The 25,060-nt window shown below is 36.6% G+C and overlaps 1 protein-coding gene across 4 annotated transcripts; it reads left to right on the top strand.

Moving 5' to 3' along the window:
• Positions 1 to 737: 737 nt before the first annotated feature.
• On the top strand, positions 738 to 23,737 carry LOC106869804 (uncharacterized). 4 transcript variants are annotated; one of them, XM_089353651.1, is made up of 7 exons: positions 738 to 874; positions 2,055 to 2,180; positions 16,050 to 16,159; positions 17,079 to 17,151; positions 18,783 to 18,905; positions 21,873 to 22,004; positions 23,617 to 23,737. In XM_089353651.1, the coding sequence occupies exons 4-7, from the start codon at positions 17,079 to 17,081 to the stop codon at positions 23,682 to 23,684; spliced, it is 396 nt and encodes a 131-aa protein (XP_089209777.1). In that variant the 5' UTR covers positions 738 to 874; positions 2,055 to 2,180; positions 16,050 to 16,159; the 3' UTR covers positions 23,685 to 23,737. The 4 variants fall into 4 exon arrangements, with proteins under 4 accessions (XP_089209777.1, XP_052824917.1, XP_052824916.1 ...); XM_052968957.2 differs by lacking the exon at positions 2,055 to 2,180; XM_052968956.2 differs by lacking the exon at positions 16,050 to 16,159.
• Positions 23,738 to 25,060: the final 1,323 nt, after the last annotated feature.

Genomic DNA, 25,060 nt, shown 5'->3' with positions numbered 1-25,060 from the left:
TAAATCAAGTACCAGTTGCGTTCTAGGGTCGATCTAATCGACTGGTCCCTTCCTCCAAAATTTCGGGCCTTGTGCCTAGAGTAGAAAAGGTTTATACTTAGCACCGTAATACCTGCAAAACTATCGTTCAAAACACGAAAGATATCTCCGTACATCACACAACTTGCAAACATCGTCCCGTACCAAACTGTAACCGATGCCTGTGATCCATTGCCAAAAGGGTCACAAGCAACATGTACCTACACCCTAGACTACATTAAAGAAGCTGGCCACTCAACTGCTGAACATGAAATCTCTTGCTAACACGTCCAACCGCCTGTCCACAGACACATATCTCTTCCCTTTGCATTGTTACTATCGCTATTACATTGGCTCTTATTCCTCGGAGTCGGAAGGCGCATCATACCACCTTCCTTTAGGCATTACTGATTCACCCGACTATACTTGCCTCGACCCCATATTTTATCTTCAAAGGCTCTGTATTTTCCTCTATGCATAGTCCTTACTCTCAGAACGCCAACCATTTAGAATTTCCCACTGTGCCATGCTTTTCCTGCAGTGATCAACATTTAACTATAAAATAAAAATATTGATTGTCTCGATCTTACTCATCTCATGAGATCCTCTTCCCGATCAAACCAATGAAACACAAGATCAGAAAAGAAACGTAATTCGAAGCATTTTGTAATATTTCCCAATAATATGTCATGACACATGATAAATCAAGAACAAATGTTAAAATGCAATTGCGAATTTCAATAAAAAGCTTAACGGTTCCAGCTGGTGCAGCGATCTTCACCATAACAGTAGTATCCGAAAATTACTTACATCATTTTCGAGATCTGAACTTAGAAGTCATCTTCAAGATCGTAAGGTAAGACTGTAGTATGCTATATCACATTATTTAAATTCACATTACTATATAGTAATTTAAGATAATTATAGACCTAAAAAGACTCGTTTTGACATTATTTCTTGTAATTATGTTTCGATTTTTTTCTTTTCTTCTTGCTAGAATTTCAAATAGAGGATAATCTTTGGATGTCATAAGCACTAGGTATGATAGCACGCAGGGCAAATGCTTAGTGACATTTCGTCCGTCTTTAAGTTCTGAGTTCAAATTCCGCCTGGGACGACTTTACCTTTCATCCTTTCGAGGTCGATAAAATAAGTATCGGTTGAGCACTGGGGTCGATGTAATCGACTTACTTCCTCCCCTCCTCCGAACTTGCTGGCCTTGTGCCAAAATTTGAGATCAATACACACACACACACACACACACACACACACACACATATATATATATATATACACATAGGCGTAGGAGTGGCTGTGTGGTAAGTAGCTTGCTTACGAACCACATGGTTCTGAGTTCAGTCTCACTGTGTGGAACCTTGGGCAAGTGTCTTCTACTATAGCCTCGGGCCGACCAAAGCCTTGTGAGTGGATTTGGTAGACGGAAACTGAAAGAAGCCCGTCGTATATATGTATATATATATATATATATATATATATATATATATATATATATATATATATATATATATATATGTATGTATGTATGTGTGTGTGTGTGTATATATGTTTGTGTGTCTGTTTGTTCCCCCAACATCGCTTGACAACCGATGCTAGTGTGTTTACGTCCCCGTAACTTAGCGGTTCGGCAAGAGAGACCGATAGAATAAGTACTAGGCTTCCAGAGAATAAGTCCTGGGGTCAATTTGCTCGACTAAAGGCGGTGCTCCAGCATGGCCACACTCAAATGACTGAAACAAGTAAAAGAGTAAAAGAGAGTATAGAGTATATATACATATACATTTAAATGAAGAAGAAAATGGAGATTGGGAAGTTAATAATTGTTTATTATTAATGCCAAATTAGTCATCTTCACTTACAGAAACGGTTGTAAGTGAAGATGACCAATTTGCTGTTGATAATAAACAATTATTAACGGGCATTCTTCGTGACAAGACGTACTTTTCTTAGCTCTGGCCAGTCAGTAGCCAAAGAAACAGATTTCAACTCAAACCAGCAGTAACTTTCTTTGTTTTTAGTCCCAGAACTCTTGAATTTTACTATTCTACTATCATCGGACGATAAATTTACACAAATTTATATACAACCTGGAGAAACAAATATAAACCAAAACTAAACCCAAGATTAGTTCTAAAACTAGTCCTGTGAGTACAATTCCTTTCTCTTGATTTGTATTAAACACACTGCTCATTTTGATTTGTACTAAATAGACTGAACTCTCTCACACACACCCAGATATAGCCACGCAGGATCTTTCTGAATTGACGGGCACCACTTGTTTTCTTAACGAAACACTTTCAAACTTGGGATACTGGTAGAATGTGTCATATACAACATCTTTTTCTCTTAGCCTTCTTAACAAACATTTCTACATTGCAAGCTATTTCATGTTGAAGTTGTCGTATTTGGATCTTTCTGAATTGACGGGCACGCATTTCTGAATATATCGACACAAACTTTACAACGGTGCATTCACTATTATACATCAAGTCACCAATAACTAACGTATAGTGCATAATACTGTGCCACTGAATATGGCCAATAATATTCTAAAACGCCACTGGGTAGAAAACGAAATCAGTGCACTGATAAACGCTTGGTACACTCACCATAACGATAGTGTAAAAGCTAATGTCTACGGCAAAATCGCCGAAAAAGTAGCGTCACAGTCCTTTTACAGATCTGTAAAACAGATCGAAAACAAAATAAAAGAAATCACACGATCGTTTCATGCTTTACACACGCACATGGTAACACTAGAAGCCATACTTGTCAATGGATGTAGTGCACCCACTGACCCAACTCCAACAGGTCAGGGGTCACTTCAGCGACTCGCTAGCCAGTAACAAACAACATCCTCATTGATATCGCTTTCTGACCTAATTCCACTCAACACTACCGTGGAAAACCAGGACTCACTACCACAGCAACAACAGCTTGCTACTGCTACTACATTGGAAGTACCTTGTTTGGCACCACTGTCTGACCTGATTCCACACAGCCCTACTGTTGCAAATCAAATTTCACTGCCGCTACAACAACAACAGTCTGCTACTGGTACTACAGTAGGACCACTGACCAACGAGCCTGCCAGTACAGAAAAACCTCTACTATGTCCACGTCAAAAACCCTGTCGTTACCATTCTCAAGGTAACTGTAGATTTGGCCCCAGCGGCACCAACAACAAGGGGCACTGTGCATTTTTCCATCCTACCTTATGCCGTAGATTTGTTAAGGGCACCTGTCCATAAGGCATAACGGGAAAAAACTGCCCTCACCTCCACCCCAAATACTGTCCTAAATACAGAGTCCATGGCACTGATCCTAAATATGGATGCACAAAAGGCAATGGATGCACCTTCTTCTATCCTAAACTGTGCCAAACTTCTGTGTCACTAAGGATGTACTTGAACCCAGAATGTAACCACCACCATCTGAAGGGCACAAAACGGTCGAAAAATAACTATAAACAGCAACAGAGGAGACCTACGACAACAACAAAAACAAAACACAACCACATTTCACCTCCTACAACCAAACAACAAAGACAGAACTATGGGAAAACCATAACATGAACTATGTATCCTCTGACCAAGTGGCAAAGCAAAGAGGCAACTCTTTTTTACTAACTTATCTAGAAAATATGAAAACCGACCTAAGCCAGGAGATACAACGGGCTATCAGCAACCATTTATGCAAAACGCAAGGAACACACACCCACCACCAACTAGAAAATCATACACACACAGCTCCATACGAAAACTACCTTCATTGCTACCTCTGAACAACATAAAACATAACTTGGAACAATGCAAACATCAAACTACCCTTACCTCGACATTCCTGTTAAATGTACGTGGCATCAACCCATCAATCAATGCCCAAAAATGGAAGGTCCCATATATAGAGAGTTGGCTTGCCGAAACGGCACATTGCTTCCCTTTCTTTATCCTCACTGAAACTCACCTAAACAGCACACATATGGATGCCGAAAAAAAAATATAAAAGATTTCACCATCGTCCGCGCAGATCGTACAGACCGAAATAAAGGGGGGGGGGGGGACAGCCATCTTTCTCCATGACTCCTTTTCAGTAGATGCCAAGGACGTATTTTCCAGTGGCTATTATGAATCCATATCACTATTCAACAAGGCCAAAGACATAATCATTGTTGGTCTTTACAGGCCTGCCCAAGCACCTCTAAAGTGCTTTGAAGAGTGCCTCAACAAAATCAAGTCCTTCCTTCAAAAATACAACTCCGGAAACATACTAGTGATGGGTGATTTTAACCTTCCTCATATAAACTGGTACACAAATACTCTAAGTTAGGCAGATGCTCTACATTAGATAAAGCAGCAGCAGAATTACTCTTTAATCTAATAGATAAATTCTTCCTGACTCAACTAGTGCTCGAACCAACAAGACAATAAAACGATCTTGGATCTAATATTAACCAACCACTCTAGCTCCGTTCACAGTATTTCAGTTGAAAAAACTCTCCTCTCAGACTACGACATGATACTCTGCAATTTTAATTCCCGGCATATCAAAACCAAACCAGCCAATCCCGCTCCACCGCACTCATTTGACAACATAAACATCCACAAAGCGAAATGGGGAGCAATCATTGAGGATCTGTCCTTCATCGACTGGTCTTTCACTCTCAGTTCCACTCACATTGAGACCGCATGGCAACACTTTGAGAATATCGTCACCTATACATGCTCAAAACACGCTTCTGCGAAATCCACTAACACAAACAGAAACCGGCTCCCTAAAAGGAAAAAAACACTCATCAGGCGCATCAAAAGACTCAATTAAAAAAAATCAACCAATTAAAATACTCCCACATACAACATCCACATTCAACAACAATGAAAATGTTGGAGTTGGAAAAACTTCATTTGCAGACCGACATGAAAACCTCCATTCAAAATCAAAGAGCTGCGGAGGAACAGTGGGTAATCAAAAACATCAAACAGAACCCAAAAGTGTTTTATTCTTATGGGAATAAGAATAGAACCACTGTCTCACCCATTGCGCCATTGATCGATGATAACGACATTCCCTGACACGATGCTAAAGAAATGGCAGAAATATTGTAAAAACAATACTGCTCTGTCTTTAGTGATCCCACTGATATTGACGTAAGAAAAGCGAATGAAATTGATTCCCAACATAAAATCTCGGACATAACCTTCACTGCTTCAGACATCATAGCAGCAATAAATGAGGTCAAATACTATCCTGCTGTAGGCCCTGATAGATTCCCCGCAAGTTTCCTGAAGGAATGTAGACACCAACTTGCAGTCCCTCTGAGCAACCTCTGCAGAAATTCTTTAGACTCAGGTTATATACCGAAACAGCTTCTATCCCAGTCTGTCATCCCGGTTTTCAAACAGGGAAACAGATCCCTCGCAATCAACTATTACCCAATCTCACCTCGCACATCATTAAAGTGTTTGAAAGGGTGGTAAGATCAAGGATAGCTGACTTCCTGGAGACCCACAAACTCCTAAATGCAAACCAGCATGGCTTTCGCTGTGACAGGGACTGTCTAACACAGCTTCTACACCACATTGAAGATATTCTTAAAGCCTTGGGAACAGGTTCGAACGCTGATGTCATATATCTTGACTTCAGTAAAGCGTTCGACAGGGTTGACCATAATATCTTACTCACAAAATTGGCAAATATTGGAATCCGTAGAAAACTTCTACACTGGATTAAGTATTTCCTGGAGAATAGAACACAAGAAGTTGTGGTCGATGGAGTCCACTCAAGTCCAGCAAAACTCACCAGTGGTGTCCAGGGGACTGTCTTGAGCCCGCTCCTCTTTATAATTTACATAAATGGCCTTTCCAGCGTCGTAAATCACTGCAAAGTGAAAATATTTGCTGATGACACTAAGCTCCAGCACATCATCAATGAAGAAGAAGACCGAACCCAATTCCAGTCTTATCTATATGCTGTGAGTCAATGGGCAGACAAAAAACAAAATGAAACTGAACGAAGGAAAATTTGAGCTGATTCATTTTGGAAGAAAGTCTATACTAAAACAGCCATACACTTTTCCTTCAGGGGAACCGCTCATGGCATCCAATAATATCAGAGATCTAAGTGTAATTGTTGACAGCAATCTCAACTGGAGTGCCCACATCAACAATAAGGTCAATATAGCTCGTAGGATGAGCTCCTGGATCTTAAGAACTTTCCAGTTTAGAGAACAAGGTGTCATCATTCCACTTTTTTCCTCCTTTGTACGGCCACACCTCGAATACTGCTGCTCTTTGTGGTCTCCCTATACAAAACAAAACGTCTTGAGGATTGAATCATCCCAAAGGGCACTCACTAAACGAATTGAAGGCATGACTGATCTTGATTACTGGGACCGCCTTAAAACTTTGAAGCTCTACTCTCTCCAGTACCGCCGCGAGCGGTACATCATCTGTACGATGTGGAGAATATACGCCAGCATTGCTCAAACGACCTGAACATTAGTTTCAAGGTTCATCCAAGGCTGGGACCACGGGCCATACGTCCCCTGCCCAATTCAGGATCTCAACATATAGGTACACTGTGGTATAATTTCTTTTCCTCAACAGGCCCTGCCCTGTTTAACATTGTCCCGAAACAGATAAAAGGAAAAGGATCCTATCAGCTTTAAACGGAGTCAAGACAGATTTCTTCAAGGAACACCAGACAAGCCACCCATATCTGGATACAACTCACTCAATAAGAACTCACTACTTGAATGGACCATAGACCAAACTTGACTGTAAAAAGGATTTAGATAATCCTATCAGGTGGTGCTATTAAGTTAGACATGGCCTGGACCAATCTTTGGTCGAAACATATCTAAGTTCATCTAAGTTTATATATATATATATATATATATATATATATATATATATATATATATATATATATATATATATATATATAAACTTAGATGAACTTAGATATGTTTCGACCAAATTTTTCCCCCTTCTTCCGACCTTCGTTGGTACCATCAGAAATTTAGTAATCAAGCTAAAGAGTGCAATCATACATGTGCATCACTAATGGTGATACATGACAGGAACAAGGAACAAATTGCCAATTTTATTTCACAGAAATCTGTTCAGAGATAAGCTTCATTCTGTTAACCAAAGAAACTAGACTCCTACTTTAAATATATAGGTCGTCAACAGAAGCTCAATCACAATTTTCAGCAGATTTCTCATATATATATATATATATATATATATATATATATATATAATCCAGATGAAAGAGAAATCTAATACAATCATCATCTAACAGTTAAATGTTGTAACAACAAACTCTATCAAGGAAAAGAAGCATGCTGATCAATCAGGTTAATATATATAAAAATAGATATATCTGAGAAAACGTAACTGGATTTCTCAGCAGGACAAATAAACTTAAGCTGTGGCATGTAGCTATATATCATCGAGATCCTGTTGTAAGACGGCTTTTCTTGGTGAGTGAAATTATATTTCTGTTCTGAAAACACAAAGAAGATGAGTAATGGGATTTTTAATGTTTTCATTAAACTACGTTAGCTAAATAGTCTCCAACATACTAGGGTGTGTTTATTGCTTTACATTACTAATTCGGAACTTCATCGTGGCCGCATGCGCGAAAGGGGAGACTTGTGTCCAAACCAAGCTTTTAAAATCTTTGCTCGGATGGCATCTTTAACTTCCTGGTTAAACCAGGGTCATCCAGCGTCACACAGAGCCGCCTTCGTCCACAACATGTAATTAGAAAAGAATCGTATGTCGGATTCTTTAAGCCGTGCCAACTGGCAGAAGACCTAGGGGTAGGCCAAGAACGAAACGGTTGGATTATATCCATAGTCTCAGTTGGTCACGCATGTGAATTCAACCGGAAAATGTAATGACAGCCATTTCTGACAAGACTCTGTGGAAGAGGTGCTTGGAGACTCTATCCTCACGAACCTCCTAGAAATAGTGGGCGGAGAAATGTATGAATGGATGGAACTTGAGCGTTCTGCAGCTTTTCTGAAAGTCTTGGGCCACGTTGTAATGGTAACCATGACTTGATATCTTTTATTAGTAGCAGTTACTATAAATTTGTATCTCAATTAATTTATCTCTGATGGTAGCCTTCGAGATGTCGTCTAACTAGTTCTGTTCACACAATCCCTTTAACGGCTAGTGATCATTCTAAAATTATGGCTGGTCCTCTCGTGGCTATTTTGACAGCAAAACCTCATATTTTTTTACCAACCGACTGTGTCTTTTGGTTTGCGAAAGTGAAGGAACAATTTGCAATCTGGTATATTACTAGGGAAGAGGAAATTTGACTATTTTATTGCAAACCAATTTGAATACTAGTGGAGTTGGCTAGTAAGTTCTCGAAAGGATTACAACAAGCGTCGATGTAGCCAAGTTAACTTCAATGTTTCCTTGACTTGTTTTACAAAATAGCTGACTTAACAACTAGTATTCAAAATCTGTAACAACTTTGAACACATAACGCCACCTAACATTTATCAAATTTTTCCCCCTTCTTCCGACCTTCGTTGGTACCATCAGAAATTTAGTAATCAAGCTAAAGAGTGCAATCATACATGTGCATCACTAATGGTGATACATGACAGGAACAAGGAACAAATTGCCAATTTTATTTCACAGAAATCTGTTCAGAGATAAGCTTCATTCTGTTAACCAAAGAAACTAGACTCCTACTTTAAATATATAGGTCGTCAAAAGAAGCTCAATCACAATTTTCAGCAAATTTCTTATAACTCTAGATTTACAACTCCGCCAATTTTTCCACTGGGTTTTCATTGTTGTCGATGTTTTCCGCCCTATAATCGACACAAATTTCTTAGACCACTCAGTCATTCACTGTTGCTGCTTCTTGGATAAGTGCACGAAAGTGAGTATCAACGCCAAGAATAGAGAGATCTCCTTACAGCATTCCTCTATATATATTCCACAATTATAGACTGTGTTTAAAAAGATTCTCACAGTTTTGCATGACACTAGTAAAGTGGATTGTAGAACACTTGATTTAGGAAGCATAAGAAAATTATTGTTTAGGTCTACACCTTTAGTGGTGAGAACAATCACTATTTAAATGTCTAATTTTGGTTTTAACAAACAATTAGGAAGACAACCTAAAATTATATTTAAGCAAAATCAATTAAATATTGAATACAATAAAGTGAACTCGATTTTTAACAATATTGTGGTAACTCCAAATATGCCTTGGTTTTAATTAGACCTCATCAGTGGTTATCTGATAACTAGAGAAATGATTTTTATAAATGAACAGTGAGTACTATAATAACTTAAAAGATGGTATGGAGAAAGCTTAATGCCGGCTAACATAACTATTAGCACGTATAACAAATGTCTTGGGTGCCAACGTGCTATGTTCTACTGCCGTACAAACACTATGCTACATTTTCTTCCACCAACAGCTAATTTTCAACACCTTGACTCAGATTCACCTTTTTATTTGAAAGAATATCCCTATTTTTTCAAAGTTAGCCAATTGCCTTACACGTTGGTCTAAAATTATTCTGATGCCTGAGACTACTGAGAAATAGTTTCATCGTTACCGTATTTCATGGCATAAAGACGCACGGGTATATAAGACGCACCTCAATTTTAGTAGTGCATATTAAGGAAAAAAATTCTTACTGCATTAGAGCATATAATATAGACCCAACTTTGCATATAGGACCCGGTGTGATTTTTGAGACATTTTTTGGGGGGGGGGGAAACGTGCATCTAATATGCCATAATATACGGTGATTGCTACATGTTGGATTTCTCGTTTCAATGTGCTATCAACTACAACTACAGAATGTGGTACCTAATATAGATCTACACCTTGCAGCATTCTTAGGTTGTAAATGCACGCTAACAACCTATCATAATACCACCAATGATTTTATGAAATACTTTAATCACCAACTCAGAGCTCTTCTCAAATCCTCCAAAACCCAGCGAAATGGATTATATCACTGCTATTAATTTTGCTTGTTATTCGCACTACCATTTTAGCTTTTACATCAAAACTGGTTTGCGACACCAACCTCTCCTCCAGGTAAAGGTGTTATATCTGACACCAAAATTAATTAAACTGACCAGACCAGCTACGTATTCTGGCAAGAGGAATATACGTCAAATGCGACAGGCTGAACCACAAAAGACGTCACAGAAGCTCTGCACCAACAGGACCTTGCTAAATGTTCATGAGTTTTTACCTTAAAACAACTACCATAACAGTATCCGTACGCCAGACCAATCAAAGTACTCAAGCATACAAATTAAAAACTGTGGACTTATTCATCTGCTATGATGCCGTTTCTCTGGTCCCTGGCAAAACACTTCGTTTCGGCAGACTTTCATGCGTAGCTAGGTTGCAATATTGTACTCAACTGCGATGCGATCACTTTCCAGATCACTCTTCTTGATAGGCAGAATTATATTTTTCTTATTAAAGTTCAAGAAAAAAGCAATTATGTTTTGCTTGTTATTCATTTCACTGCCTTTAATTTAATTGTTATAAAACAATTTAGTGACTAGTAGACTGAATATTGTTTAACATTTCTAACTAACCTCTAATTACTTCTACTTATCTTTTAGCACTTCTAGCGACACGCTGTATATAACACACATCTTGATTCATTTCTCATAAGCTGAAATTGGCCATGCCCATGCAAAGTAGTCACGTAATACATCTTTTTTGTAAATATTAGGAGCAAATATGAGGTATGGTCCCACAATCGTTGCGATATTTTAAATGATATATTGAATTTAATCGACTACACACGTCTCCTTAAAGCATGTTCTGAGTTCAAATTCCGTCAAGTCGAATTTTACTTTTCATCCTTCTGGGCTTGATAAAATAATGTACCAGTCAGAAATAAATGTCGATATAATCAGCTATATCCCGCTCCTGAAATGTGTAACTTTGTTCTTCCTGTAGTAATATCGATAGCTTTTCTTCCTGTTTAAAGAGAGATGCAGCGTTTGATTCTTATAGGAATTCGTTGAAACAAATATTATGATGATTCTGAGTTCAAATTCTACCAACTTTTGTGAAGATCATCTGAATTGTAGATAACTCTACCATAAGAAAATATACAACTATATTCAAAAACGATTCCTTTATTTTCACAGCAAACAAGTATACTAAACATGTCTTTCCTAGTGCAAAAAGTAAACCACATTTCATAACACCAGTAAAATTTAAACTAGTTGACAGCTGTGTAAGTTACGTAGGTGAAACAATAATAGATGTGCGGATTGTAAAATGTAACACACGTCTTCTAAGAAACGAAGCTAATCGTCAACACACTAACTCGGTTGGAATTGTTATAATTACAACGAAGTCAACGGAGCTAAGTAATAAATGGAAAATAATGAAGCATAAATTTATATTCTTACCATAATTTGTCAGATTCGTTCAATATATTTTCATTTACTCATTTTTAAAGCTTTATGGGTACATAAGTAAAGAAATACGTGCGCAAAGACGCGCGCACGCACGCACACACAAATATATATATATATATATATATATATATATATATATATATATATATATATATATATATATATATATGCGTATAAGAAGGGATGACCACTAAGTGGACATCCGATATGCTAGAAAGAGATCATCGACGACCCAACCACTAAAAACATAATGTTCTCTAGAAAAAATTCAGCAAACACCAATCTGTACCAGAAGACTATCTCAGCAGGGGAGATATACCCCGTCTCGGCCATGACCTTGATTGTGGGATGGTGTCTTTCCACTATCCCATTTTCGACCTATACGCAGCTTCAGAAAAATGTCCCATATTCAACCAATCTGGTGTTTGCTAGAATTTTTTCTAGAGAACATTATTTTCTTTGCTGTTGGGTCATTGATGATCTCTTTCTAGCATATCGGATGTCCACTTAGTGGTCATCCCTTCTTATACGCATGTAATACAATTTTTTCTGAATTTTCAGATTTTTTATATGCTAGGCCACTGATTTTAAATTGATGTTAATTAAATTAATATTCAATTTATCATCCTCAGTATATATATATATATATATATATATATATATATATATATATATATATATATATATATATATATATATATATATATAATAACAATAAATGGAGCAAACCGCATATATATAAAAGTTCCTTCAATTCCTACATATGTTTCAAAATATATGTGCACTCTACTCCAAAGAAGTAAGAGCTGCTGAAATTGCACATATATTCATCGTCAGGGAACCAACATATAGAAGCAAGACAAGGAACTTTTATTTATATGCGGTTTGCTCCATTTATTGTTATTATTCATATTTACTCAAAATGCATCGCTTTAACTTGGTATCTCTACCTATAAAACGGGTGTGATATCCTGGTTTTTTTGTGTGATTTTTGCTGCCCATGGTAACTATTAACATATTTACATTGTCAAGGTTTTTTTAAACTGAGATAATATATATATATATATATATATATATATATATATATATATATATATATATATATATATATATATACAAGAAAAATTAAGATAAACACAAGTGTATATTATTAAAATTGCCTGGAACACTGCATCGAGTGTTCCAAGTAGTTTTGTATACTTAACCAGAACATTTAATTGTATTAAAGTTGCAGAGAATGAATGCCCATTAGCATTGAAGTGTACTTGGAACATGCAATGCAGAGTACCAAGCAACCATATTGGTTAAGCGTACGTAGGAACTAATAGTATAAACTTATGTTTATCTAATCTCCCCTGTATTTGCTCTGTATTTCATGTGGATCTCTAAACATAACAGTATCAGGCTCTTATCTTTAGCTGGCGAACGACTTCAAACAAAAGAACCTACTCAAAACTCCGAATGGAATTTGATGTGGGACCCTGGGACATTTACTAACCCAAACTTCGGATCAGAAATCTACAATACACAATGACTTCGTCCACGCGTATGTTCTTGCCGATTGCCGCTCCAAGGATGAGGTTGTTCAAATTCGCCGCTTCGTTTCGAGACGTCATTTACCCGCTAACGTCTCCCTTCAGTTCCGATGCATCACCCACACTATGCCATATACACCTCTGGCCTAAATACCTCTTCATAATCTTTTCATTCCATTTCGAAGTTGTCCATCCACTTAAATGGACGTCAATACGTTTGTGACCTTTGCAAGTTTGTGGGACTGGCTTCACCCAAATATCATCCTCGATCTGAGTGAATGCAAGTCCTTTCTCTTCCTTGAAACGCTGTTATACCGTGCTCGGTTATTACCATTCATATCTGAATACTGCTCTTTGTGGGACTCCTCGGCTTGTCCAACCCTGGGTCACATGTACCAAAAGACTATCTCAGTCGGGGAGATATACCCCCTCTCGGCCATGACCTTGATTGTGCGATGGCGTCTTTCCACTATCCCGTTTCCACTCGACCTATACGCAGCTTCGAAAAAATGTCTCATATTCAACCTATTGAACATTTCATTCATAACCCTAAATGAAATGCTGTGCTGTTGTCGTCCATCGACAGTTCATCCACTGGCCTCTTTTTAAAAAAATATCGCATTCAGCAATACATGGGGCGATGGGTAAATTGTCGCCATTTTATATTTTCAATTTCCCACATGCACATTATCTATTTTTGATTTTGTCGACTACACAGTATGGTAGGGTGAGTTGAGCACCGTTTGTGAGAAAAACAGCACCATTACGCAATTCACTCTACAAAAAATTTGGAAACATGTTGCACTGCTTGGCATTCGCGCCGGAAGTTCCAGTACGAACATTTCAGAGTGTTTGGGTATCAATCTGAAGACAATGCAATCTGAGAACATGCACCGAGAGTGATAAAAATCAAACATCCAGTCAACATCATTGTGTTTGGAGATCACCAGTGATGGTGACGTGATGCCTCCATTCATCATCCCACACGGCTTCAGACTCAACACTAATAACTGGAGGAGGTAGTGCTGGCCTGAATCAAGAAGGTGGCTACGGCAAGTCCCTATGTCTGGCAACAGGACTCCGCATCATGCCACACAAGCAGGAGAACCTATTCATGACTATCAGACAATTTCTGCAACCACATCACCCCTAAAATCTGGCCACCTAATTCGCCAGACTGCAACCCCCTTGATTATTATATGTAGAGCGCAGTTAAGCGAGAGATCAACAAAACTCCTTGCAACACTAAAGATGAACTGAAGGCAAAGCTTAAGGCAGCATTTACCAGCTTAAACAAGAAGACCGTCCAGAAGAGTTGCTGGAGATTCCGAAGTCGTCTGGAGGCCGTGGTTGAAGCTAACACCGCTTTCATGGAATAAATTTACTCTTTAGGATTTTAAGATATTTGTATGTAATTTTGGTAAATATATCTGTTAAAATTAGATGCTAGTCTTATATTCATTTTTATTTTGCGTAATTTAGACAACAATATATTCACCGCACCTTGTATATCTTAAAAATCACAGTAGAGATAAGTCCATAATATAAATAATATTGTATCAATAAATAAATAGATTAAAGTACAGCTATGATCATTAAAAATTTTTTTTTAGGTCTTGAAAACCTAAAAAATTGCTATAGTAGACATAGAACCGAATATAAGAATAGCAAAAGAACACTCGGGAAATACCATACAAATTCCAAAAATAGTCTATAACTATAATAAATTACCTTGTATGAGTGGAAATAGGGAAATTATTTGGGATACACCCCCATTTTCAATAAAAGCTAAAGGACTCGCAAAAAATGTCTGAACATATATACACGCACCCACCCATACATACACACACACACACACATATATATATACATACACACATTTTTCTTTTTTTTGTAGCTTCAGCTCAGAGCTGTGACCATGCTGGGGCACCGCCGTTTTTGCCACACTCTTATTACTGAGAGCCTCCTCTAATATGTAGCACTTGGTAAAGAATGGAGTTTGATGTCGCTACCCTCATTTGCACCTCTTGCCGTGAAGTAGGTTCATCTGGGACTCTCGACAGGAAGAGGTCCAGTTTAGATTTAAAACACCTACATTCACTTTATGTGGGCCCCTCTGGCTCTTTGAGAGAGTATTAAAAAGCTGTGGGCCCCTGAAACCCAGGCTATTGCAGTAAATGGTCCTGAAGCGCGATGGCATTGCTGGGATCTTTGGCACTGTGCAGTGTCGACCAGTTCTGGCATTGGTGTAGCTTTCAATGCCAAAATTTGGCACAATTCCTTCCAGGATCTTCCAGATGTATATTACTGCATACTTCTTCCACCTTCGCTCCCGGGAGTAGAGTTTTAGCTGTTTCAGCCTTTCCCAGTGGCTGAGCTTTTGCAATGAGACGATCTTCCTCGTGAAACTTTGCCTGATTGCTTCAAGATCCGCTGTTAATTTTACACTGTTGGGTGGCCATAGCTGGGAGCAATAATCCAGGCGGCTGAGGACGAATGTCCTCCAGAGGACCATCATAGTTTCCTTTTCTCTAGTTCTGAACGTTCTCAGGATCCAGCCAGCCAGCCGTCTGCACTTTGTCGCCATCCTGGTAATGTGCACTTGGAAAGAGGTATAATCACTTATGTCGATACCCAGGTCCCTCACTGATTTAGGCTCTAGGATGTAATCCCCTGTGGACCATTAAATGAATTTATTGTCTTTCTGTATGAAACGATTGTATAACTGTATGAATAAAAAAAATTATCCATATTAACATCTAATCTCCTCCATTTACGTAAAATATTATTGAATTTATTGAACTTTGTTTAATAAGTTAAATTATATACCTTATATATATATATATATATATATATATATACGCATAAATATATACACATATACATATACGTTCTTTCAGCCATTTTCTTCAAAAGTAAGCTTTGGTACTTTTAGCTTTTTAACCCTTTTAGCGTTGTAACCTTTTTATATCAGTCAAAAATTTTACAACCTATGTGATGCATGTTTTTTTTTTTTTTTTTTGGTATGTAGCGCCAGACGTGTGATCGAAGTGTATGACACTATAATGACAGCCCAAAAGACTCGCATGCGTACAAACTCCCCGCCATTACCGAATTGAGAAAGAGTTCTAGATTGAAAGGGTTAAATTTTCTTCTTTCTTTCGTTTTTATCAAAATATAGATCTTTTAAAATGATAGTGACATCCTGACTCAAAATTATTACATTGTATACTTTTTATTTGTTTATACCTAATTATTGCAGACAATCCTAATATAAATCTATGTTAACTCATGCAATCTCTGTTGATATTCGATATGGTTAACGCTAATATATATATTTCTTCAACTCTTAGAATAATAATTATATTCATGGCAGTGTAACTAGATACAGAACTAATGTTTTAAGTGAGAGGAAATTTACAAAAGACAAATGAGAAATAACTTCAACTGAAGACTGAATAAGTCTTTAGTTCTTCGCTTGTGAGGAATCTACTATTGGCTTGTTACACACTGTATTATATATCTATCTTTCTTTACACTTTCCTAAGTCGAACCCTGACAATGGAACTTTAAAACAGAATAAGATCAACAGAAATGCTATTATACGACTTCAAAAGTTTCTATTATACTTCCTTCGAACGTATGTCTTTATACGTCTTCGAAATGTAATACGCATATCACAATCCAATTAATGGAATTTGCCCGGAAACTGTTCTGAAAATATATTTGTTTCTTGATTTGAGAAAACTGATAATTCGCACTTTAAATTATTTTCTTAGCCTTGACCAGAGTGTATGGATTCGTGTTTAGGAACACAATCTCGTTTTGTTGACTGAAATATATTTAAAAAAAGGAGAAGACATACATGTTAACTTCAACTGAATCGATCGTGTTGGTACATGAAGAAACATATACGCATAGTAAAATATTCAAAAGATAAAGTGCTAAATTTGCATAAGTTACCGTCGAGTAAATTTAACACTTTATCTTTCCTTTTTTTTTTTCTAGCAATATGACCGTAGGAGATATATTTTACATGTTTATTCTATATTACTTACAGATGCAGACATTTCCAATAGTTTTCCTTTCACTTGCAGTCCCTGTATCTTCTCTCGTTACAGACCTTTCTTCAGGTATATTCCAATATTCTTAAACTCCTAAGCTTTTATCTGTATCACTGAACAAGCCATTATCGAAACCGACATACGAAACCATAATCACTCTCTCCCCTTATCTCTCTTTCACTCGCCCACTCTGATATTTAAAAATTTCCAGATATTGCATTGGATTTTTAAGGAACTGGGAATAAATAAACTATGATTCCGTAACATAAATAATTAAAGTTTTGATGTTATCTCTTTACAAGACATAAACCCTAGAATATAACTTATTATATTTCAGAACAAGATAAATTTGTAATATTTTACACCTTAATAAGGTGACCAGTTGGTAGAATCGTTAGCACGCCGGGCAAAATGCTGAGCGGCATTTCGTCAGTTTTTACGTTCTAAGTTCAAAATCTACCGAGGTCGACTTTATATTTCATCCTTTCTGGGTCGATAAAATAAATACTAGTTGAGCTCTTGGGTCGGTGTAATCGGTTAATCCGCTCCCCTGAAATTGCAGGTCTTGTGCCAAAATTTGAAACCAATATTGCATCTGCCTCTTCCGGTTCTTAAGGTTGAGGTTAACTTTACCTGTCAACTTTTCAGGGTCAACAAAATAAAGTACCAGCCAAGTATTGGGTAGGGAGGATATGATGCAGTCGACTTGCCGTCTCCCCTCAAAATTGCTAAAAATTAGAAAGAAGTATTATTTCTCTGCTTTTTCTAGATCTTTACGATCAGCGTTCAAATTTCGCAGAGGTTGATTTTACCTTTCATTCTTTCGTACTCGATAAAATAAGTACCAGTTGAGCACTGGGATCAATTCAATCGACTAACTTCCTCTCGCTAAAATTACTAGCATTGTGCCGTAGTTAGAAACAATATTACTTAGCTGTTTGTCACTCAGGTTGTGCAGCTTTCAAATAATTTCATGCTATTTGGAGGAGGGGCGATGCAATTATGCAATTTCTGCAACGCATGTGACATGTAATATGATAGGTAGAAAATACTTGAGGTTTAAATCTTAAGTCTTACTGTAGACTAGTTGTAATGTTTTACGTAATAGATTTAATTTAACATCAAAACATAACATGGCTCACGGTTTGATTTAACAGATTCCATGTTGCTGCAAGCAATGGAGTTATAAAAAATTAATATTATGCAAACATATGAAGAATTGTACCCAGGAATTGTTAGCTGAATTCGGACGCAACTCAGCTACTCAAATAATAGATATGTCTCCCTTGGAACAAAGTCACTGAATTATTTTTGCCTTTTGTACGTTCTGCACCTCCTCTTGAACGGCTACACAAGGCTTTACTAAAAAATATCTCTTTAACTATTGACTACCTACAAAGTAGGTTTTCTTTTAAGTCTGTAAATACGTTTTAACAATACTTTTCTAAGTCTCTGCAGCTCTAACCTAATTTACAATACACTCTTTCTCCGCTTTTATTTTTACTTTTTTATAATTTTCTCGTTATGTTTGTTACGCGTCATAACCCCCACTTGATTTTTCTCCTCGTTCTCTCTAATATATTATTTACTTAACACCCAAAAATCGAATTTTCACCGCAATTTCAAGTAGAGTAAATCTCAAACTAAACTAAATGCTAATCCACATCTTCAATCAAAGAAAAACGTTTCTCTTTTTACAGAATGTAATGGCTGTTATTTGGACGGAAAATGCTTTTGTAATCATACGGTAGGCCTTTTTAGAACACTGTATGAATGTAAGGAAATAATGTGCGTTGAAAAAACATACACAATTTTAAAGTGGTGTAAGTAAAAATCTAAAATGTTTCCTCCACATAATTCCTATTCCAAACATTTTTATGTTGTCAATAAACTTTATGTAGTTTTTAAAAAATCAATTAATTAATAATACCTTTTCAATGAAGAAGGGAATAAAGGGACCTTTTGAAATTGTTTTGCTCACTACATTACATTAGCATTCGCTTAACTATTGTATTTTATACAGAAGCTAAGTAACTTCTCTCAATTATTACACAACGTGATCTTGTCATCTCGTGAATTTTTTTGTACATCAATATAGTGAGCCTTTATCACTGAATCTTGCAAGTGCTGGAAAGGCTATGCTTCACAGAAACGGCTGAGTAAAAGTGAAACGTACTCAATGCTGTCAGATTAAATTATGTTTTCAGTCCTTCATTCCATGTGTAATTCGAATTTTAATTAAATTTTCTGAGTAGTTTCTTTTACTTAGACCGGTTTGTATTATTACCAGTCATTGAGACTGTTTCCATTTTCATTGCAAAGGTAACTTTAATTCGTTGAAATTTTTGTTTCATTACGTTATGTTAACTCTCCCTCATTTACGTTACCACAGTTTTCGTTTTTATAAGTAATTTCTAGCATAGTTCTTGTATACTATGATTTTTATAACAAATATCTGACTTCCATTTCGTAATGTATTCTACTTTTGTGAAATTGTTTTATAACCATTTCTTACACTTATAAATTGAAATACATGTGTCAGTGGATGAAGTTCCTATAAGCTCGAAAATTACTAAGAGGAAATTTAGGAGGAAGATAGTTCTCGATCGAAAATATTGTACAAAATGTTTTGTTTGAATACTAGTATTTTTGTGACAGAAGAGAATTCCTTACATGTACACCGTCAATTTATTCACAGGAGAAGAGACTGGAGTAATAAGTACAGAATAGACAAAGAGATCCACACGCCAAAGAGGAGAAACTATTAAACAACAATAAAACCACTTTAACTTCAGGATGGCAGCCCAGGATGAAATCAGGTTGTCTGTGGACAATGTAACACAGAAGTCGTCGTGTGTGATGCGAAGGTAGTGTAGGACAGCAATAGCAATAGATACAGCGATAAGTAGGAACAACGAAAAGCCTTTTCATAATCAGGTTAAACAAGTCCTCTTTCAAAATCTAGGAAAGACATAACATCACAGCGTTAGCAAGACACACATGGTGTTCAAAAAAAATATTTGTCAACTAGAGACTGCTGAAAACGTGCTAACCGTATCTCAATAGAAACAGGAGTTGAAAATTATTTGGCAAAAAAGAATTATCCTGAACATTTCGCTACACCCCGGAACATTTCTGAACTCTAAAAGCGAGATTTTTCTCTCATACCCTCATGAATAGAAGAATATTTTATGTAATTGGTCGAGCCCAATTACACTAATCACTGTTGGTTACCCCTTTTCATGTTTATTACAGCCTTTATATATTCATCCTTTCTTGCGTACTGTGACTCACATTCTTTCCTCCCCTCTGACCATTGCTTTAGAACTATATACTTCCTCTTCCCCTATATCTCTTTCACCTTTCACCTCCCTCCCTTCCTTCATATCTGTCTTACTCTCATTCGCTCTTTATGTCACTTCCTTGCTTTCTCATTATTTTAAAATATTTCCCCAAAATAACATATACACACAGGCATATATTTAATATTCCTCCACAAACTGGTAAATTACAACCACCTCTGTCTCTCATATTTCCTTCCTGACTCCTCTCTTTCATCCTCTCCCTTCATTCCCACTCCGCTCAGATATATATATATATATATATATATATATATATATATATATACACACACACACACAAGTGTATTGAAGACACGTTGTACATTAATCAGGCTTACAGGATGTAATTTTAACTTCACAGGCCAATCTGGGGAAAATAAGTCTGGAAAGGCTAAACCCTGCATTGCATATTGCAGAGATTTTTCGATGGGGTTTCAGGGTATGACAAGGTTCTTTCTTATTTTTACTACAATCAAGAACTCCGAGTTGTTGACCGAAACTTTTTCTTTCGATCCTTCGGTTCAAAATAGTCCAAACTATATATTTCCGATTGGCCATGTCTAGTAATTATTTAATAAGTTTTTCCTTCTGTAGAGAAGCTTAACTATTTATGAAACTGCCCGGTAATATTTGGTCGTATGTGAACCTTAATTTAATAATACTGTATAAAATGAGCACGTGTGTGTGTTAAGAGAAATCGGATCTATTTTAAAACGGGGGCGCCAGTATTTTCTTAACGAAACACTAACGAAACACTTTGAAACTTGGGACACTGGTAGAATGTGTCATATAAAACATCTTTTACTCTTAGTCTTCTGAACAAAAAAAAGGAATTCGCAAGTTATTCCATGTTAAAGTTGTCGTATTTCTGTAATTTCAACCAATCACTGACGTCTATTCAGCTGAATAGAGTTACTGCTGGGCGGTCATAAAAATGTTATTCCCTGTGACATATTTCATCCGGTTTAATCGTAATTTATACGCATATATTGTTTATATAATAAATTACGCTGTGCGTATCTATATGCGTAACAATTTTAGAGTTCGGATTCTAGAGTTAGGGTTACGGTTACGGTTAACAGTCTAGTTAGGGTTAGGGTTAGTTTTAGGGTTAGGGTTACGGTTAACAGCCTAGTTAGGGTTAGGGTTAGGGGATTAATACGATATACACCGTTACAGCGCTAACTGTTTTCAACTGAATAGACGTCAGTGATTAGTAGAAATTATCGAAATAAGACAATTTTTTACATGAAATAAATTCGAATACAAAATTTTTTTTCTGTTCTATAACACAAAATAGATAAGTATACGAAGTTTGAAAGTCTTTCGGTACCAAAAACACTACATAAAACATAAATGAAAACTGGCGCCCCCGTTTTAAAATAGATCCGAGAAATCAGTAAAAATATGCATTTCAAGTATTATGATGAATTGTAATTGCCTTTTCAGATTGTAAAGACAATAAAGGAAATTGCTTGGAACATGGAGAACATCGTGTCGGTGTTATAAACAATCAATGTGTCACATTTACTTGTATAGTATGGCGTCAAATACCACGAATGGGTGTACGGCGAAATTTTAGTAAGTAAACTTTAATATTTGACTGTTTGTGCATATAGTTAAGTTTCTATCGCACACACACACACACACATAAATCAAAGGGTCAGCCTTGTCACACTGAATATCCCGAGAGCTACGTTAAGGGCACACGTGTCTGTGGAGTGCTCAGCCACTTGCACGTTAATTTCACGAGCGGGCTGTTCCGTTGATTGGATCAACTGGAACCCTCGACGTCGTAAGCGACGGAGTGCCAACAACAATACTAAATCGAAGAAATAAAGCCAAATAAAACTGAAATAACAGAATCTCTGCTGTACCAAAGTAGAAACATTGGTAAGGTTAGTGCCTCATAGTTGCTTTTGTACTCTTTAGTTTATCATACGAATATTAGATAACGCTCTTGAATTTGTTGTTCTTAAAACTTTGGTTAAAAACAATCTGCTTGGATCAAAATAGAACAAAATACAAGCTGATTGCATATAAGCCGATGACCAGTGGAAACCATTGAGCATACAATGGTTGCTGATAATCTCTAAACTGAAAAAGCATCTCGGTCATCCCTTGAAAACGGTAAATCTCTTTAAAATTGGACACAGTGGATTACAAAAACCATTGCATGAAATTCGCTGTCAAAGATTATCATATACATGCAGGCCATAACTAGCGTGGATTAATGAGTTGGACCACAGTTACCAGTTGAACAATGGCCATCTATTTCTACATCAAACCCTATACTTCTTTAATAATCCTTTCTATTATAGGCACAAGGCTTGAAATTTTGGGGGAGGAGTAAGTCAGTTATATCGACCCCCAAGTGCTCAACTGGTACTTAATTTATCGACCCTGAAAGGATGAAAGGCAAGGTCGACCTCGGCGGAATTCGAATTCAGAATGTGACAGCAGACGAAATACCACTATGCTAGCTCGCCGCCTTGTGCTTTTTTAATAATAAATTCCATTAACTGTGATGATCTCCATTGATCTCAAAATGAAGGTTAAGGAAATCTTCAGTATGTCCATTGAAGCATAAGGTGCCAGGTGTTTCATTGCAGTTAAGCGTCATCCCTGCAGAAATGCGTGTATTGTATAAAAAAAGAGATACCTACACCAGAAATTTTTTTTTTTTTTTTTTTTTTTTTACATTTCTGAGCTCTACGTGAGCTAATGATTCTCTGTACGATTATCATCATGAAGACAGCGAGCTGGCCGAATCGTTAGCACGCTGGGCGAAATGCTTAGCGGTATTTCGCCCGACGCTACTTTCCGAGTTGAAATGCCGCCGAGGTCGACTTTACCTTTCGTCCTTTCGGAGTTGATAAATTAAGTACCACTGGGGGAGGGGGGTCGATGTAATTGATTCATTACTTCCCCAAAAATGGTTGCCCTCGTGGCAAAATTTGAAACCATTATTATGAAGGCGGTAAGCTGGCAGAATCATTAGCGCACCGGGCAAAATGCTCAGCGGCATTTCGTCCGTCATTACATTCTGAGTTCAAATTCCACCGAGGTCGACAAAATAAATATCATTTGTGTACTGGGGTCGATGTAATCGACAATCTCCTCTCCCAATTCTTTTTTTGTCTGATGAACAAGTTAAATAAATATCACATCTTCGATTATTGATCTATTTTAGTTTGCACGCTGGAGCATGTTTACTCATATTGGAAAAATTCAACTCACAAGGAAATCGATCAATGTTAAATGGAAATTCGATGTTCTATACTTTGATGTTAATAAAATATATGTCAATAATGCATTATTAGTGGCTGAAATGTGTGATGCAACTTGCGTACATGTATATTCTTGTTTGAAACTTGTTATAGTGACTAAAACTCTGCTCATCATGTATACATCTACACTCAGATACTCTCGTTCCATTATTTTAAAATGATTATATGTATAAACACTAAAATTGGCCTGCCAAGAACAATACATTTCTCCAAAATGTTTGATTATTTTTCTTCCATTTGAAAAGAGGAATATTATAGGGCCACTAAGTTATACAAGGTAATATCTTTTGTTTTCCTTTGACATCACCTTACATATTTTGCCTCACTTTTCTCCTGCATTTCTCCCCTCTCTATCACCACTGTCCTCCCTTACACTCACTGCCATTCCTTCAATGTCACCAATTCCTTCACATGCATCTGCAACCATCTCATTTACTGCAACTTCCCTTTTAGCTTTTCCTCTTGGACAAACTAGTCAAAATATGATATACACAAATTCGATAACAGAACCCAATCTCAATTTTAGCATACGTTCAATTGTTTGATCTGGATATTAATTTTAATCCCACTTATAGGAAATTAATATTAGTTTACTTTAATTTTATTATTAATGTAATGGAGAAAATTTTACGCTTTTATTTGAGCAATATTTCCTTCTCCATTAAGCAAATTTATGCACTGTGATATATGTTAAAAGATCATGTGGAATCCAATATCTACTTACGTCACACATTCAGAATTCATGTCCTGCTGCACTCAACTTTACTATTCATTTTTTTGGTGAAGGAATTACTTCAGTTGATTTTTTAAAAAATCATATTTAGTAATCTATTAGCTAACCACCTACACTTTCTCTGCAAAATAGGGGTAGTTTATCCTGTTCAGGCTATATTATTAGCATTATGCTGCGATTGAGATTTTAAAATCATTTCTTTAACTTTCTAAGACATCTCAACGCTTCTAAAAGCAAACTTCGTTTGTTTGTTTACGTTTATCGTAATTTGAATTTAGTAATCTTTTAGTTTAGGAACATACAAGATTGAAAATGAAAGAAAACGAAATAAGAAATGTAGAAAACTAGACTTCACTATGCAGAGTAAGTGTAATGTGCAAATAAATGCTTAAATGACTAAGTAAATGTTTATGATTTAAGTGGAATACTTCTGGATGAACTACTTGAACCTTATATTACAACCTGCCCACCTAGCAGCCAGTTTTTAAAAATTACAAAAATTATTTTTTAAAATTTATATCAATAGCTTTAACCCCTTCTACAAATAAATCTGAATTCTTGACAGATTCAAAACAAAAAACATATGCTGTTTAGCCCCATCTTAACCCTGATTG

Source organism: Octopus bimaculoides, chromosome 6 (genome assembly GCF_046866305.1).
Source record: "Octopus bimaculoides isolate indiv1 chromosome 6, ASM4686630v1, whole genome shotgun sequence".
NCBI lineage: Eukaryota > Metazoa > Mollusca > Cephalopoda > Octopoda > Octopodidae > Octopus > Octopus bimaculoides.
Note: the sequence above shows the minus strand (reverse complement) of the source record. Positions and strands in the feature narration are given on the sequence as shown.

Bases quoted from the DNA above. Each gene is read 5' to 3' on its own strand.
- LOC106869804 (XM_052968957.2), top strand. From the start codon at position 17,079: ATGCAGACATTTCCAATAGTTTTCCTTTCACTTGCAGTCCCTGTATCT. The intron at 17,152-18,782 runs GTATATTCCAAT...CTCTTTTTACAG, and splicing joins CGTTACAGACCTTTCTTCAG to AATGTAATGGCTGTTATTTG. The intron at 22,005-23,616 runs GTAAGTAAACTT...GATCTATTTTAG, and splicing joins GGGTGTACGGCGAAATTTTA to TTTGCACGCTGGAGCATGTT.